This window comes from Pseudophryne corroboree, chromosome 6 (genome assembly GCF_028390025.1).
Source record: "Pseudophryne corroboree isolate aPseCor3 chromosome 6, aPseCor3.hap2, whole genome shotgun sequence".
NCBI classification, from domain to species: Eukaryota; Metazoa; Chordata; class Amphibia; order Anura; family Myobatrachidae; genus Pseudophryne; species Pseudophryne corroboree.
The window spans coordinates 564,919,849-564,937,562 of NC_086449.1; the positions used below are offsets into that span (position 1 = coordinate 564,919,849).

General features: G+C 49.3%; 1 protein-coding gene across 2 annotated transcripts in view; it reads left to right on the forward strand.

Moving 5' to 3' along the window:
- Nucleotides 1-17,714, forward strand: part of NT5DC3 (5'-nucleotidase domain containing 3) — a 172,477-nt gene that overhangs the window by 56,413 nt on the left and 98,350 nt on the right. For both annotated transcript variants that reach the window (XM_063927787.1, XM_063927788.1), the window contains exon 3: nucleotides 13,594-13,668. In XM_063927787.1, coding sequence (XP_063783857.1) covers nucleotides 13,594-13,668 — 75 coding nt within the window. The remainder of the gene's footprint in view (nucleotides 1-13,593; nucleotides 13,669-17,714) is intronic.

Consider the following 17,714-nt stretch of genomic DNA (forward strand, 5'->3'; position numbering starts at 1 on the left):
TTGGACGATCTCCTCATAAAAGCGAGATCACGGGAGAAGTTGCTGAACAGCGTCTCACTTTCACTGACTGTGTTACAGCGACACGGCTGGATTATCAATATTCCAAAGTCGCAGCTGAATCCTACAACTCGTCTGCCCTTCTTGGGCATGATTCTGGACACAGACCAGAAGAGGATTTTTCTTCCGACAGAAAAAGCGCAGGAACTCATGACTCAAGTCATGAACCTGTTGAAGCCAAAACAAGTATCAATACGTCATTGCACTTAAGTCCTGGGAAAAATGGTGGCGACATACGAAGCCATTCCCTACGGCAGATTCCATGCAAGGACATTCCAATGGGACCTATTGGACAAATGGTCCGGGTCACATCTGCAAATGCATCAGCGGATCACCCTGTCCCCCAGGGCCAGAGTATCTCTCCTGTGGTGGCTGAAAAGTGCTCACCTTCTAGAGGGCCGCAGGTTCGGCATTCAGTACTGGATCCTGGTGACCACGGACGCGAGCCTCCGAGGTTGGGGAGCAGTCACACACGGAAGAAATTTCCAAGGCCTTTGGTCAAGTCAAGAGTGTTGTCTTCACATCAACATCCTGGAACTAAGGGCCATATACAACGCCCTACGTCAAGCTGAGATCTTACTTCGCGATCGACCAGTTCTGATGCAGTCAGACAACGTCACCGCAGTAGCTCATGTAAACCGCCAAGGCGGCACAAGGAGCAGGGTGGCAATGGCGGAAGCCACCAGAATTCTTCGCTGGGCGGAGAATCACGTAAGCGCTCTATCAGCAGTGTTCATTCCGGGAGTGGACAACTGGGAAGCAGACATCCTCAGCAGACACGAACTGCATCCGGGAGAGTGGGGACTTCATCAAGAAGTCTTCGCGCAGATTGCAAGTCGGTGGGGATTGCCCCAAATAGACATGATGGCGTCCCGTCTCAACAAAAAGCTACAAAGGTATTGCGCCAGGTCAAGAGACCCTCAAGCGGTAGCTGTAGACGCCCTAGTGACACCGTGGGTGTTCCAGTCGGTCTATGTGTTTCCTCCTCTTCCTCTCGTACCCAAGGTGTTGAGGATAATAAGAAAAAGAGGAGTGAGAACAATACTCATTGTTCCGGATTGGCCATGAAGGACCTGGTATCCGGATCTGCAGGAAATGCTCACAGAAGATCCGTGGCCTCTTCCTCTAAGGCAGGACCTGTTACAACAAGGTCCCTGTCTGTTCCAAGACTTACCGCGGCTGCGTTTGACGGCATGGCGGTTGAACGCCGGATCCTAGCGGAAAAAGGTATTCCGGATGAGGTTATTCCTACGTTAATAAAGGCTAGGAAGGACGTGACATCTAAACATTATCACCGAATATGGCGTAAATATGTTTCTTGGTGTGAGGCCAGGAATGCTCGTACGGAAGAATTCCATCTAGGCCGTTTTCTTCACTTCCTACAAACTGGAGTGTATTTGGGCCTAAAATTTGGCTCCATTAAAGTTCAGATTTCGGCCCTATCCATTTTCTTTCAAAAGGAATTGGCCTCTTTACCTGAAGTACAGACTTTTGTGAAGGGAGTACTGCTAATTCAGCCTCCTTTTGTACCTTCGGTGGCGCCTTGGGACCTTAACGTGGTGTTAAGTTTCCTTATGTCACCTTGGTTTGAACCACTTAAAACAGTGGAGTTGAAATATCTCACTTGGAAGGTGGTCATGTTGTTAGCCTTGGCTTCGGCTAGGCGAGTTTCGGAATTGGGGGCTTTATCACATAAAAGCCCCTATCTGGTTTTCCATATGGATAGAGCGGAATTGCGGACCCGTCCTCAATTCCTACCTAAGGTGGTCTCATCCTTTCATATGAACCAACCTATTGTCATGCCTGTGGCTACACGTGACTTGGAGGATTCCGAGTCCCTGGATGTGGTCAGGGCTTTGAAAATTTTCGTGGCCAGAACGGCTAGGATCAGAAAAACAGAAGCACTGTTTGTCCTGTATGCAGCCAACAAGGTTGGCGGCCCTGCTTCAAAGCAGACTATTGCTCGCTGGATCTGTAACACGATTCAGCAGGCGCATTCTACGGCAGGATTGCCGTTACCGAAATCGGTTATGGCCCATTCCACTAGGAAGGTGGGCTCGTCTTGGGCGGCTGCCCGAGGGGTCTCTGCACTACAGCTGTGCCGAGCTGCTACTTGGTCGGGGTCAAACACCTTTGCAAAGTTTTATAAGTTTGATACCCTGGCTGAGGAGGACCTCCTGTTTGCTCAATCGGTGCTGCAGAGTCATCCGCACTCTCCCGCCCGTTTGGGAGCTTTGGTATAATCCCCATGGTCCTTACGGAGTCCCCAGCATCCTCTAGGACGTTAGAGAAAATAAGATTTTAAACCTACCGGTAAATCTTTTTCTCGTAGTCCGTAGAGGATGCTGGGCGCCCGTCCCAAGTGCGGACTACTTCTGCAAGACTTGTATATAGTTATTGCTTACATAAGGGTTATGTTATAGTTTCATCGGTTTTGGACCGATGATATGTTGTTTTTTCATACTGTTTACTAGATAGTATATCACAAGTTATACGGTGTGATTGGTGTGGCTGGTGTGAATCTTGCCCTTGGATTAACTAAAATCCTTTCCTCGTACTGTCAGTCTCCTCTGGGCACAGTTTCTCTAACTGAGGTCTGGAGGAGGGGCATAGAGGGAGGAGCCAGTGCACACCCAGAGTCAAAGTCTTTCTTAAAGTGCCCATGTCTCCTGCGGAGCCCGTCTATCCCCATGGTCCTTACGGAGTCCCCAGCATCCTCTACGGACTACGAGAAAAAGATTTACCGGTAGGTTTAAAATCTTATTTTTTTCCACGGTCATTGGCGCTGGGTGTGTGCTGGCACACTCACTCTCTGTCTCTCCAAAGGGCCTTGTTGGGGAACTGTCTCCAGATTAGAGATTTCCCTGAGTGTGTGGGGTGTCGGTACGCGTGTGTCGGCATTTATGAAGCGGAGGGCTCTTCTAAGGAGGAGGTGGAGCAAATGAGTGTGCTGTCTCCGTCGGCAACGCCGACACCTGATTGGTTGGATATGTGGAATGTTTTAAATGCAAATGTGAATTTATTACACAAGAGGTTGGACAAAGCGGAGTCCAGGGAATGTAGAGGGAGTCAAGCCCTGCCTTTCACTATGACGCAGGGACTTTCTGGGTCTCAGAAGCGCCCACTATCCCAAGTAGTTGACACTGATACCGACACGGATTCTGACTCCAGTGTCGACTATGATGATGCGAAGTTGCAGCCTAAATTGGCTAAAAGTATTCATTATATGATTATTGCAATAAAGGATGTGTTGCATATAACAGATGACCCCTCGGTACCTGACACGAGGGTACACATGTTTAAAGAAAAGAAGCCCGAGGTTACTTTCCCCCCTTCTCATGAGCTAAATGCATTGTTTGAAAGTGCTTGGGAAACTCCAGACAAGAAACTGTAGATTCGCAAAAGGATTCTTATGGCGTATCCTTTCCCGACTAATGACCGGATACGGTGGGAATCCTCCCCAAGGGTGGACAAAGCGTTGACACGCTTATCCAAAAAGGTAGCGCTGCCATCTCAAGATACCGCAGCCCTCATGGATCCTGCTGATCGCAGACAGGAGACTACCTTGAAGTCTATTTACACACATACTGGTACATTAAGCAAACCGGCGATGGCGTCGGCTTGGGTTTGTAGCGCTGTAGCAGCGTGGACAGATACCTTATCTGCTGATATTGATACGCTGGATAAGGAAACCATTTTATTGACCTTGGGTCATATTAAGGATGCTGTCCTATATATGAGAGATGCTCAGAGAGACGTTGGCCTACTGGGTTCCAGAGCCAACGCAATGGCGATTTCTGCTAGGCGAGCCCTATGGACCCGACAATGGACGGGTGATGCCGACTCGAAGAGGCATATGGAGGTTTTGCCTTACAAGGGTGAGGACTTATTTGGGGAAGGTCTCACGGACCTGGTTTCCACAGCTACTGCAGGTAAATCATTTTTACCTTATGTTTCCTCACAGCCTAAGAAAACGGCACATTATCAGATGCAGTCCTTTCGGTCGCATAAATCCAAGAGAGTACAGGGATCTTCCTTCCTTTCTTGCCAGAGGTAAGGGCTAGGGGAAAAAGCTGCCAACTACAGCTAGTTCCCAGGAGCAGAAGTCCCCCCCACAGCTTCTACAAAATCCACCGCATGACGCTGGGGCTCCGCTGAGGGAGTCTGCTCCAGTGGGGGCACGTCTTCGACTTTTCAGCCACGTCTGGGTTCAATCACAGGTGGATCCCTGGGCAATAGACATTGTTTCTCAGGGTTATAAGCTGGAATTCGAAGAGGTGCCTCCTTGCCGGTTTTTCAAATCGGCCCTACCGGCTTCTTCCCCAGAGAGGGAGGTAGTTTTAGCAGCAATTCAAAAATTGTGTCTTCAACAAGTGGTGGTCAAGGTTCCCCTGCTTCATCAGGGGATGGGGTATTACTCAACCCTGTTTGTGGTCCCGAAGCCGGACGGTTCGGTCAGACCCATTCTGAATTTAAAATCCTTAAACCTATACTTTAAAAAGGTTCAAGTTCAAGATGGAATCACTCAGAGCGGTCATCGCCAGCCTGGAAGGGGGGGATTATATGGTGTCCCTGGACATAAAGGATGCATACCTTCATGTCCCCATATATCCGCCTCATGAGGCGTTTCTGAGATTTGCGGTACAGGATTGTCAATTCTCAATCTCCCGAAGTCACAGTTGGTTCCAACGACCCGTTTGCCTTTCTTAGGCATGATTCTGGATACAGACCAGAAACGGGTTTTTCTCCCGATGGAAAAAGCCCAAGAACTCCTGAACTTGGTCAGGGACCTCTTGAAGCCAAAAAGGGTGTCGGTGCATCACTACACTCGAGTTCTGGGAAAGATAGTGGCGTCTTACGAGGCCATTCAATTCGGCAGGTTCCATGCAAGACTTTTCAGTGGGACCTTCTGGACAAGTGGTCCGTATCGCATCTACAGATTCATCAGATGATCAGCCTGTCCCCCAGGGCCAGGGTATTTCTCCTGTGGTGGCTACAGAGTACTCGCCTTCTAGAGGGTCGCAGGTTCGGCATTCAGGACTGGGTTCTGGTAACCACGGACGCGTGCCTCCGAGGATGGGGAGCAGTCACACAGGGAAGAAACTTCCAAGGTCTATGGTCAAGCCAGGAGGCTTGTCTACACATCAATGCACTGGAATTAAGGGCCATATACAACGGCCTTCGTCAAGCTTAGAATTTGCTTCGCGACCTACCGGTTCTGATTCAGTCAGGCAACGTCACCGCAGTGGCTCATGTAAACCGTCAAGGCGGAACAAAGAGCAGAGTGGCAATGGCAGAAGCCGCCAGGATTCTTCGCTGGGCGGAAAATCATGTAAGCGCTCTGACGGCAGTCTTCATTTCGGGAGTGGACAACTGGGAAGCGGACTTCCTCAGCAGACACGATCTACATCCAGGAGAGTGGGGACTTCGTCAGGAAGTCTTTGCAGAGATTGCAAGTCAGTGGGGACTGCCTCAAATAGACATGATGGCGTCACGCCTCAACAAGAAACTTCCGAGGTATTGCGCTAGGTCAAGGGACCCTCAGGCGGTAGCAGTGGATGCCCTGGTGACACCGTGTGTGTTCCAGTCGGTCTATGTGTTCCCTCCTCTTCCTCTCATCTCCAAGATATTGAGAATCATAAGACTAAGAGGAGTACAGACAATTCTCATTGTTCCAGATTGGCCTCGAAGGGAGTTGTATCCGGATCTGCAGGAAATGCTCACAGAAGATTCGTGGCCTCTTCCTCTCAGAGAGGACCTGTTGCAACAAGGGCCCTGTCTGTTCCAAGAATTATCGCGGCTGCGTTTGGCGGCATGGTGGTTGAACGCCGGATCCTAGCGGAAAAGGGCATTCCGGATTAGGTCATTCCTACTCTGATAAAGGCTAGGAAGGACGTGACAGCAAAACATTATCACCGTATATGGAGGAAGTATGTGTCTTGGTGTGAGTCCAGGAATGCTCCTCCGGAAGAATTCCATCTGGGCCGTTTCCTTCACTTCCTACAGACTGGAGTGAATTTGGGCCTAAAATTAGGCTCCATTAAGGTTCAGATTTCGGCCCTATCCATTTTCTTTCAGAAGGAATTGGCTTCTCTCCCAGAAGTCCAGACTTTTGTGAAGGGAGTGCTGCATATCAGCCCCCTTTTGTTCCTCCTGTGGCACCATGGGACCTTAACGTGGTGTTACGGTTCCTTAAGTCTCACTGGTTTGAGCCTCTTCAAACGGTGGAATTAAAGTATCTCACTTGGAAAGTGGTCATGTTGTTGGCCTTGGCATCGGCAAGGCGAGTGTCTGAGTTGGCGGCTTTATCTCATTAAAGCCGCCATCTGATTTTCCATGTGGATAGAGCGGAGTTGCGGACTCGTCCTCAATTTTTGCCTAAGGTGGTTTCCTCTTTTCATATAAACCAACCTATTGTGGTGCCTGTGGCTACGCGGGACTTGGAGGATTCCGAGTCCCTTGATGTGGTCAGGGCATTGAAAATTTATGTAGCCAGAACGGCTTGGGTTCGGAAAACAGAGGCACTGTTTGTCCTGTATGCAGCCAACCAGGTTGGCGCTCCTGCTTCTAAGCAGACTATTGCTCGCTGGATCTGTAACACGATTCAGCAGACTCATTCTACGACTGGATTGCCGTTATCGAATTCAGTAATGGCCCATTCCACTAGGAAGGTGGGCTCTTCTTGGGCGGCTGCCCGAGGTGTCTCGGCATTACAGCTTTGCCGAGCGGCGACTTGGTCGGGTCCAAACACCTTTGCAAAGTTCTACAAGTTTGATACCCTGGCTGATGAGGACCTCATGTTTGCTCAGTCGGTGCTGCAGAGTCATCCGCACTCTCCCGCCCGTTTTGGAGCTTTGGTTAAATCCCCATGGTCCTTACGGAGTCCCCAGCATCCTCTAGGACGTAAGAGAAAGTAAGATTTTAAACCTACCGGTAAATCTTTTTCTCCTAGTCCGTAGAGGATGCTGGGCGCCCGTCCCAGTGCAGACTAAATACTGCAAGACTTGTATATAGTTTTGGCTTACATAAGGGTTATGTTACAGTTTTGATCAGTCTCGGGCTGATGCTATTTTGTTTCATACTGTTAACTGGTTCGTATATTCCATGTTATACGGTGTGGATGGTATGGGCTGGTATGAATCTTGCCCTTGGATTAACAAAAATCCTTTCCTCGTACTGTCCGTCTCCTCTGGGCACAGTTTCTCTAACTGAGGTCTGGAGGAGGGGCATAGAGGGAGGAGCCAGTGCACACCCATATCTAAAGTTCTTTTTAGTGCCCATGTCTCCTGCGGAGCCCGTCTATTCCCCATGGTCCTTACGGAGTCCCCAGCATCCTCTACGGACTAGGAGAAAAAGATTTACCGGTAGGTTTAAAATCTTATTTTTTGTGTGTATGTCGACATAAGTCAACATGGTCACCATATTAAATGTACCACGTCCCCTCACATGGCTCGCTGCGCTCGCCATGCTTCGGGCACGGTGCCTTGCTGCGCTCGGCACACTATTATATTCCCCCTCCAGGTCCACTGGGATGGTAAAGTATGAACAAGTCGGTTTCAATGAAAAAAATCATGAAAAACTCATGTCAGTATTTTGTCCATGTCGGGATTTTGACCATCTGTCAATTGGTGTCGGGATTTTGAACGTCGGGATTTTGATTGGCGGTATACTGACTGCATCCCACACACAACTGGCATTTCCTGAAGACCGTTCCAACTTTCCCTTACTCTCAATGTTACTTTCACATATAAATGAGGCTAAACTGATCAATATTTTATATGAAAATTAAAAACGTAAATGTAATAAAGGTTGTTCTAAGTGGAATCAGATTGCAATGACATTTATTAGAGCTTTAGTATAAAATAAGAATTTACTCATCGGTAATTCTATTTCTCGTAGTCCGTAGTGGATGCTGGGAACTCCGTAAGGACCATGGGGAATAGACGGGCTCCGCAGGAGACTGGGCACTCTAAAAGAAAGATTAGGTACTATCTGGTGTGCACTGGCTCCTCCCTCTATGCCCCTCCTCCAGACCTCAGTTAAGGAAACTGTGCCCGGAAGAGCTGACACAACAAGGAAAGGATTTGGAATCCAGGGTAAGATTCATACCAGCCACACCAATCACACTGTACGACTTGTGATAACCATACCCAGTTAACAGTATGAACAACAACTGAGCCTCAGTAACAGATGGCTCATAACAATAACCCTTAGGTAAGCAATAACTATAAACATGTATTGCAGAGAGTCCGCACTTGGGACGGGCGCCTAGCATCCATTACGGACTACGAGAAATAGAATTACCGGTGAGTAAATTCTTATTTTCTCTGACGTCCTAGTGGATGCTGGGAACTCCGTAAGGACCATGGGGATTATACCAAAGCTCCCAAACGGGCGGGAGAGTGCGGATGACTCTGCAGCACCGAATGAGCAAAGGCAAGGTCCTCCTCAGCCAGGGTATCAAACTTGTAGAACTTAGCAAATGTGTTTGAACCCGACCAAATAGCAGCTCGGCAAAGCTGTAAAGCCGAGACCCCTCGGGCAGCCGCCCAAGAAGAGCCCACCTTCCTTGTGGAATGGGCCTTTACTGATTTAGGATGCGGTAACCCTGCCGCAGAATGAGCTTGCTGAATCGTGTTACAGATCCAGCGCGCAATAGTTTGCTTTGAAGCCGGAGCACCCAGTTTGTTGGGTGCATGCAGGATAAACAGCGAGTCAGTTTTCCTGACTCCAGCCGTCCTGGCTACATAGATTTTCAAAGCCCTGACTACATCAAGTAACCTGGAGTCCTCCAAGTCCCGAGTAGCCGCAGGCACCACAATAGGCTGGTTCAAATGAAACGCTGATACCACCTTAGGGAGAAATTGGGGACGAGTCCTCAACTCTGCCCTGTCCATATGGAAGATCAGATACGGGCTTTTACATGACAAAGCCGCCAATTCTGACACACGCCTAGCTGAAGCCAAGGCCAACAGCATGACCACCTTCCACGTGAGATACTTTAGCTCCACGGTCTTGAGTGGCTCAAACCAGTGTGATTTCAGGAAATCCAACACAACGTTAAGATCCCAAGGTGCCACTGGAGGCAGAAAAGGGGGCTGAATATGCAGCACTCCCTTAACAAACGTCTGAACTTCAGGCAGTGAAGCCAGCTCTTTTTGAAAGAAAATAGATAGGGCCGAAATCTGGACCTTTATGGATCCTAATTTTAGGCCCATAGTCACTCCTGACTGTAGGAAGTGCAGGAATCGACCCAGCTGGAATTCCCCTGTAGGGCCTTCCTGGCCTCACACCAAGCAACATATTTTCGCCATATACGGTGATAATGTTTTGCTGTCACGTCTTTACTAGCCTTTATCAGCGTAGGAATAACTTCATCCGGTATGCCCTTTTCCGCTAGAATCCGGCGTTCAACCGCCATGCCGTCAAACGCAGCCGCGGTAAGTCTTGGAACAGACAGGGCCCCTGCTGTAACAGGTCCTGTCTGAGAGGCAGAGGCCATGGGTCCTCTGAGATCATTTCTTGTAGTTCTGGGTACCAAGTTCTTCTTGGCCAATCCGGAACGATGAGTATAGTTCTTACTCCTCTCTTTCTTACTATCCTCAGTACCTTGGGTATGAGAGGAAGAGGAGGGAACACATAAACCGACTGGTACACACACGGTGTCACTAGTGCGTCCACAGCTATCGCCTGAGGGTCCCGTGACCTGGCCCAATATTTTTTTAGCTTTTTGTTGAGGCGGGACGCCATCATGTCCACCTGTGGCAGTTCCAACGATTTACAATCTGTGTGAAGACTTCTTGATGAAGTCCCCACTCTCCCGGGTGGAGGTCGCGCCTGCTGAGGAAGTCTGCTTCCCAGTTGTCCACTCCCGGAATGAACACTGCTGACAGTGCTAGCATGTGATTCTCCGCCCATCGAAGAATCCTTGTGGCTTCTGCCATTGCCATCCTGCTTCTTGTGCCGCCCTGGCGGTTTACATGGGCGACCGCCGTGATGTTGTCTGACTGAATCAGTACAGATTGGTTTTGAAGCAGGGGCTCTGCTTGACTCAGGGCGTTGTAGAAGGCCCTTAGTTCCAATATATTTATGTGTAGAGAAGTCTCCAGACTTGACCACAGTCCCTGGAAGTTTTCTTCCCTGAGTGACTGCCCCCCATCCTCGGAGGCTTGCATCCGTGGTCACCAGGATCCAGTCCTGTATGCCGAACCTGCGTCCCTCGAGAAGATGAGTACTCTGCAGCCACCACAGCAGAGACACCCTGGCCCTTGGGGACAGGGTGACCAACCGATGCATGGAACCTGCCGAAGGGAATTGCTTCGTAAGAAGCCACCATCTTTCCCAGGACTCGCGTGCAGTGATGCACCGACACCTGTTTTGGTTTCAGGTGGTCCCTGACCAGAGATGACAATTCCTGGGCCTTCTCCTCCGGGAGAAACACCTTCTTCTGTTCTGTGTCCAGAATCATTCCCAGGAAAAGCAGACGCGTCGTAGGGATCAGCTGCGACTTTGGGATATTCAGAATCCAGCCGTGCTGTTGCAACACTTCCTGAGCGAGTGCTACGCTGACCAACAACTGCTCTTTGGACCTCGCCTTTATGAGGAGATCGTTCAAGTACAGGATAATTGTAACTCCCTTTCTTCGAAGGAGTATCATCATTTCGGCCATTACCTTGGTAAATATTCTCAGAGCCGTGGAGAGACCAAACGGCAACGTCTGGAATTGGTAATGACAGTCCTGTACCACAAATCTGAGGTACTCCCGATGAGGTGGGTAAATGGGGACATGCAAGTAAGCATCCTTGATGTCCAGCGACACCATAAAATCCCCCTCTTCCAGGCTTGCAATAACCGCTCTGAGCGATTCCATTTTGAACTTGAACTTCTTTATATAAGTGTTCAAGGATTTTAAATTCAGGATGGGTCTCACCGAACCGTCCGGTTTCGGTACCACAAACATTGTGGAATAGTAACCCCTGCCCTGTTGAAGGAGGGGGACCTTGATTATCACCTGCTGGAGGTACAGCTTGTGAATTGCCGCCAGTACTACCTCCCTTTCCCTGGGAGCAGCTGGCAAGGCTGATTTGAGGTAACGGCGAGGGGGAGTCGCCTCGAACTCCAGCTTGTATCCCTGAGATACAATTTGTACAACCCATAGATCCACTTTTGAGCGAACCCACTGGTTGCTGAAGTTTCGGAGACGCGTTCCCCACCGCACCTGGCTCCGCCTGTGGAGCCCCAACGTCATGCGGTGGACTTAGTGGAAGCAGGGGAGGATTTTTGTTCCTGGGAACTGGCTGCCTGGTGCAGCTTCTTTCCTCTACCCTTGCCTCTGGCCAGAAAGGATGCTCCTCTGACCCGCTTGCCTTTCTAAGGCCGAAAGGACTGCATTTGATAATACGGTGCTTTCTTAGGCTGTGAGGGAACCTGAGGCAAAAAAGTCGACTTCCCAGCAGTTGCTGTGGATACGAGGTCCGAGAGACCGTCCCCAAATAGTTCCTCACCCTTATAAGGCAAAACCTCCATGTGTTTTTTAGAATCTGCATCACCTGTCGACTGCTGAGTCCATAATACTCTCCTGGCAGAAATGGACATTGCATTAATTCTAGATGCCAGCAGGCAAATGTCCCTCTGTGCATCCCGCATATATAAGAAGTCGTCTTTTATATGTTCAATGGTTAGCAAAATAGTATCCCTGTCGAGGGAATCAATGTTGTCTGACAGGGTATCAGTCCATGCTGCTGCAGCACTACACATCCAGGCTGAAGCAATAGCAGGTCTCCAGAGTACCAGAGTGTGTATACACAGACTTCAGGATAGCTTCCTGCTTTCTATCCGCAGGATCCTTTAGGGCGGCCGTATCCTGAGACGGCAGTGCCACCCTTTTAGATAAGCGTGTTAGCGCCTTGTCCACCCTAGGGGATGTTTCCCAACGTAACCTATCCGTTGGCGGGAAAGGGTACGCCATCAGTAACCTCTTAGAAATCACTAGTTTCTTATCAGGGGATCTCAACGCTTCTTCACACAAATCATTTAATTCATCAGATGGGGGAAAAGTCACTGGCTGCTTTTTCTCCCCAAACATAATACCCCTTTTGGTGGTAACCGAGTTAATATCAGAAATGTGCAATACATCTTTCATTGCAGTAATCATGCATCGGATGGCTTTTGTAGACTGTACATTTGTCTCATCCTCATCCACACTGGAGTCAGACTCAGTGTCGACATCTGTGTCTACCATCAGAGCTAGCGGGCGTTTATGAGCCCCTGACGGCTTCTGAGTCGCCTGGGCAGGCGCGGGCTGAGACCCCGGCTGTCCCAAGGCTGCTGCGTCATCAAACCTTTTATGTAAGGAGTTGACACTGTCGGTTAAGACCTTCCACATATCCATCCAATCAGGTGTCGGCCCCGTCGGGGGCGAAACCACATGTATCTGCCCCTGCTCCGCCTCCACGTAACCCTCCTCATCAAACATGTCGACACAGCCGTACCGACACACCGCACACACACACAGGGAATGCTCAGACTGAGGACAGGACCCCACAAAGTCCTTTGGGGAGACAGAGAGAGAGTATGCCAGCACACACCACAGCGCTATATAACACAGGGATTTACACTGCTAATAAGTGATTTTCCCAATAGCTGCTTGTTTTTATCAATTTGCGCCTAAATTTATGTGCCCCCCCTCTCTTTTTAACCCGTCTTGTACCTGGATACTGCAGGGGAGAGCCTGGGGAGCGTGCTTCCAGCGGAGCTGGGAAGGGAAAATGGCGCTGGTGTGCTGAGGAAGAAGGCCCCGCCCCCGCAGCGGCGGGCTTCTGTCCCGCGTTTTCTTTAACTTAATGGCGGGGTTTTTTACACATATACAGTTAGCTGACTGTATTATGTGTATATTTAGCCAAAAGGTAATATAATTGCTGCCTAGGGCGCCCCCCCCAGCGCCCTGCACCCTACAGTGACCGGAGTGTGTGGTGTGCTGTGGGAGCAATGGCGCACAGCTGCAGTGCTGTGCGCTACCTTAATGAAGACCGGAGTCTTCTGCCGCCGATTTCATCTCCTCCTTCTGTCTTCTGGCTCTGCAAGGGGGACGGCGGCGCGGCTCCGGGAACGGACGATCGAGGTCAGGCCCTGTGTTCGAACCCTCTGGAGCTAATGGTGTCCAGTAGCCTAAGAAACACAAGCTAGCTGCACGCAGGTAGGTTTGCTTCTCTCCCCTCAGTCCCACGTAGCAGTGAGTCTGTTGCCAGCAGATCTCACTGAAAATAAAAAACCTAACAAATACTTTCTTTCTAGCAAGCTCAGGAGAGCCCACTAGGAGCACCCAGCTCTGGCCGGGCACAGATTCTAACTGAGGTCTGGAGGAGGGGCATAGAGGGAGGAGCCAGTGCACACCAGATAGTACCTAATCTTTCTTTAAGAGTGCCCAGTCTCCTGCGGAGCCCGTCTATTCCCCATGGTGCTTACGGAGTTCCCAGCATCCACTAGGACGTCAGAGAAATATACATTTTCATCTGTTTTTATATTTCTTTTCTACAGTATCCAAATGAATTAAGAAAATATGATTATGATCCAAACTTTGCAATCCGGGGTCTTCATTATGATATTCATAAGGTTAGTTTTGGAGGAAACCATTTTCTGGATGTGAACTATTGACTGCATGAATCACCACATAAGCCTACAGTGTATGTTGCTATTACTGTATAACATATGGCTGTCAGAGCATGCTGCTGTTTGTAGTTCATCCGTAGATGGGGAGCAACTATATAATCTGCGCTGCAATTTGGATTGTTACAAATTTGTTACGATTTTGGCATAATTGCATTGAAAATTGCTGCCATTTTCTCATCTGCCATGTATGTTGCCATCTAGTTTTATATTTGTAGACCTCGTCACCATTATTTTTCTGTTTCCTACCACGTAACATTGAAAGGCCATGCATTTACACCCCTATTACTTTATCCATCTTTACTTCTGCTTATTTTGTTATTTTCTTATTTATTTGCTTCTAAATAGAAAACAAAAAGATAAATGGTCATCTATTTCATTCTTTTTTTCTGTATGGTTTGTTTATATGTTTGACCTCGATGCACCGTGGCCTTTTCCTAATGTTTTCTATGTCCCTCTCTATTTGTGCCTTGGTTTTATTGCTTTTTCTTCAGGGTTCATATGGGTTCCATAGGGAATATCAGGGTTGTAGGTGGTGGAGTTAAAGCTTTCAGCGTATCCCAGAATGCTCGGCTCCTCTCCCCTATAACCCCGCCAATATGCTCGGGCATTCAATTTTTAGTTGGTGCCTGCAGGATGCAGGTGCACAGTGACAGGAACGCTTTTTTAAATTTTTTACTAGGGCGGCTTTCTCTGTTAGGTACTCTGGTGGACTGACTTACGCCAGCTGTGTGCCCTCCTTTGTCACTACCACCCAATATGGGGCCTAGTTCAGACCCTGTCGCAAGTGTGCAAAAATTGCGATGAATCGATTTTTGTACATACGTCGGTAAAGCACATGTGCAAGGTCCTAAACTGCGTTCTTTTCAGAACGCAGTTTAAGACCTGGAGGTGGGCGGGAAAAGGGTGTCGACACTCCCTTTAAGGGGCGCGGTCCAGATGACGCAGGCGACCTAAAACATGGCAGGTAGCTGTCTGCCTTCGCAGCTAGGCTGCGTAGGCAGAGGACTACTCAAACCTGCGAAAGCATCGCTGCTGTGCAGTGCTTTCGCATGTCTGCGCGGAGCAGGATCTGGCATGCGGGGCGGACTTGCCCTGTGCTGGGCGTCCCCCCAATGTCAGAGATGATCGTAGAGGTGCGTTTTGTTTTTTTTTTTTCGTTTTTTTTACCCCTATAGTGCCAATAGTGAATCCTCCTTGGGTGGATAGCCTTTCTATTCCGGTTCAGCAGCTAATGCAAACTCAGACTAGACAAAAGAATCTCACAGGGCATAAACATGCCACTGGTTCCTCTAGCCTGGCTACTTCTCTCAATCCACTGTTTATCAGACTTTAATGTGTCATCTGAGGAAGAGGGTGAGGATACAGCTTCCTCTGTCACAGATTCCTGTGCAGCAGAGGAGTCTGCTCCCATTCTGGTACTGTAGATGTGCCTGCTCTAGTTGAGGCTATTAAACAAATTCTTCAACTTTCTGACGAACCCACACCTGTTTAAAAAACTGATATGTTTAAGAAACAAGATAATAAAATCAGATTTCCCACATTCTGATAATTTAATGGAAATTAGAATGGAACACTAGAACATTTCTGGTAAAAAGTTCCCTTTGTCTAAGCATGCATAATCTTGCTATCCTCTTCCAGCAGCAGTGTGCGTAAAGTGAGAAACTCTGCCTCCAGTGGATTCTCATGTCACACGTCTAGTGGTGATGTCCACTTTCTCTGACGTCCTAGTGGATGCTGGGGACTCCGTAAGGACCATGGGGAATAGACGGCTCCGCATGAGACTGGGCACATCTAAAGAAAGATTTAGGACTATCTGGTGTGCACTGGCTCCTCCCCCTATGACCCTCCTCCAAGCCTCAGTTAGATTTCTGTGCCCGGCCGAGCTGGATGCACACTAGGGGCTCTCCTGAGCTCCTAGAAAGAAAGTATAGTTTAGGTTTTTTATTTTACAGTGAGACCTGCTGGCAACAGGCTCACTGCAGCGAGGGACTAAGGGGAGAAGAAGCGAACCTACCTAAGTGGTAGTAGCTTGGGCTTCCTAGGCTACTGGACACCATTAGCTCCAGAGGGATCGCACACAGGACCCGACCTCGTCGTCCGTTCCCGGAGCCGCGCCGCCGTCCCCCTTACAGAGCCAGAAACAAGAAGGTCCGGAAAATCGGCGGCTGAAGACTTCTGTCTTCTCCAAGGTAGCGCACAGCACTGCAGCTGTGCGCCATTGCTCCTCATGCACACCACACACTTCGGTCACTGATGGGTGCAGGGCGCTGGGGGGGGGGCGCCCTGAGCAGCAATATTAACACCTTGGCTGGCAAAACTGACACCATATATAGCCCCAGAGGCTATATAGGTGTAAATTACCCCTGCCAGAATAACACAAAAAGCGGGAGAAAGCCCGCCGAAAAAGGGGCGGAGCCATCTCCCTCAGCACACTGGCGCCATTTTCCCTCACAGCTCCGCTGGAAGGATCGCTCCCTGGCTCTCCCCTGCAGTCCTGCACTACAGAAAGGGTAAAAAAGAGAGGGGGGGGGGGGGGGCCACTAAATTTAGGCGCAGTATATATATAATACAAGCAGCTATAGGGGAAAACACTCTGTATAGTGATATCCCTCTGTTATATAGCGCTCTGGTGTGTGCTGGCATACTCTCCCTCTGTCTCCCCAAAGGGCTTTGTGGGGTCCTGTCCTCTGTCAGAGCATTCCTTGTGTGTGTGCTGTGTGTCGTTACCGCTGTGTCGACATGTATGATGAGGAAAATGATGTGGAGGCAGAGCAAATGCCTGTAAATGTGTTGTCACCCCCTGAGGGGTCGACACCTGTGTAGATGGACTTATGGAAGTGTCAGCTCCTTACATAAAAGGTTTGACGACATAGGACAGCCGGCTACTCAGCTTGTGACTGTTCCAGCGTCTCAAATATCATCAGGGGCTTTAAAACGCCCGCTACCTCAGATGGCAGACACAGATGTCGAAACGGATACCGACTCCAGTGTCGACGACGATGAGACTAGTATACCCTCCAATAGGTCCACCCGTTACATGATTGAGGCAATGAAAAATGTATTACACATTTCTGATAGTACCCCAGGTACCACAAAAAAGGGTATTATGTTCGGTGAGAAAAAACTACCAGTAGTTTTTCCTGCATCTGAGGAATTAAATGAGGTGTGTGAGGAAGCCTGGACTTCCCCCGATAAGAAATTGATAATTTCTAAACGGTTATTGGCAGCGTACCCTTTCCCGCCAGAGGATAGGTCACGTTGGGAAACATCCCCTAGGGTAGATAAAGCGCTTACACGTTTATCAAAACAGGTGGCACTACCGTCTCAGGATACGGCCGCCCTAAAGGATCCTGCTGATAGAAAGCAGGAGGCTACCCTAAAAGCTATATATACACACACGGGCATTATATTGCGACCAGCGATTGCATCAGCATGGATGTGCAGTGCTGCTGCTGCGTGGTCAGATTCCCTGTCAGATAATATTGATACCCTGGATAGGGACAATATTTTGCGGACAGTAGAGCATATAAAAGACGCCGGCTGGCATAAAAAATAAGCGCAATGTCCATTGCCGCCAGAAGGGGGTTATGGACTCGGCAGTGGTCAGGTGATGCCGATTCAAAAAGGCACATGGAAGTTTTGCCTTATAAGGGGGTGGAACTGTTTGGGGATGGTCTTTCAGACCTCGTTTCCACAGCTACGGCTGGGAAATCGACATTTTTGCCACAGGCTACCCCACAGCAAAAGAAAGCACCGTATTATCAAGTACAGTCCTTTCAGCCCCATAAACACAAGAGGGCTCGAGGCGCATCCTTTCTGCCGAGAGGCAAAGGTAGAGGGAAAAAGCTGCAGCATACAGCCAGTTCCCAAGAGCAAAAGTCCTCCCCCGCGTCCGGTAAGTCCACAGCATGACGCTGGGGCTTCACAGGCGGACCCGGGTACGGTGGGGGCCCGTCTCAGAAATTTCAGCACACAGTGGGCTCTCTCAC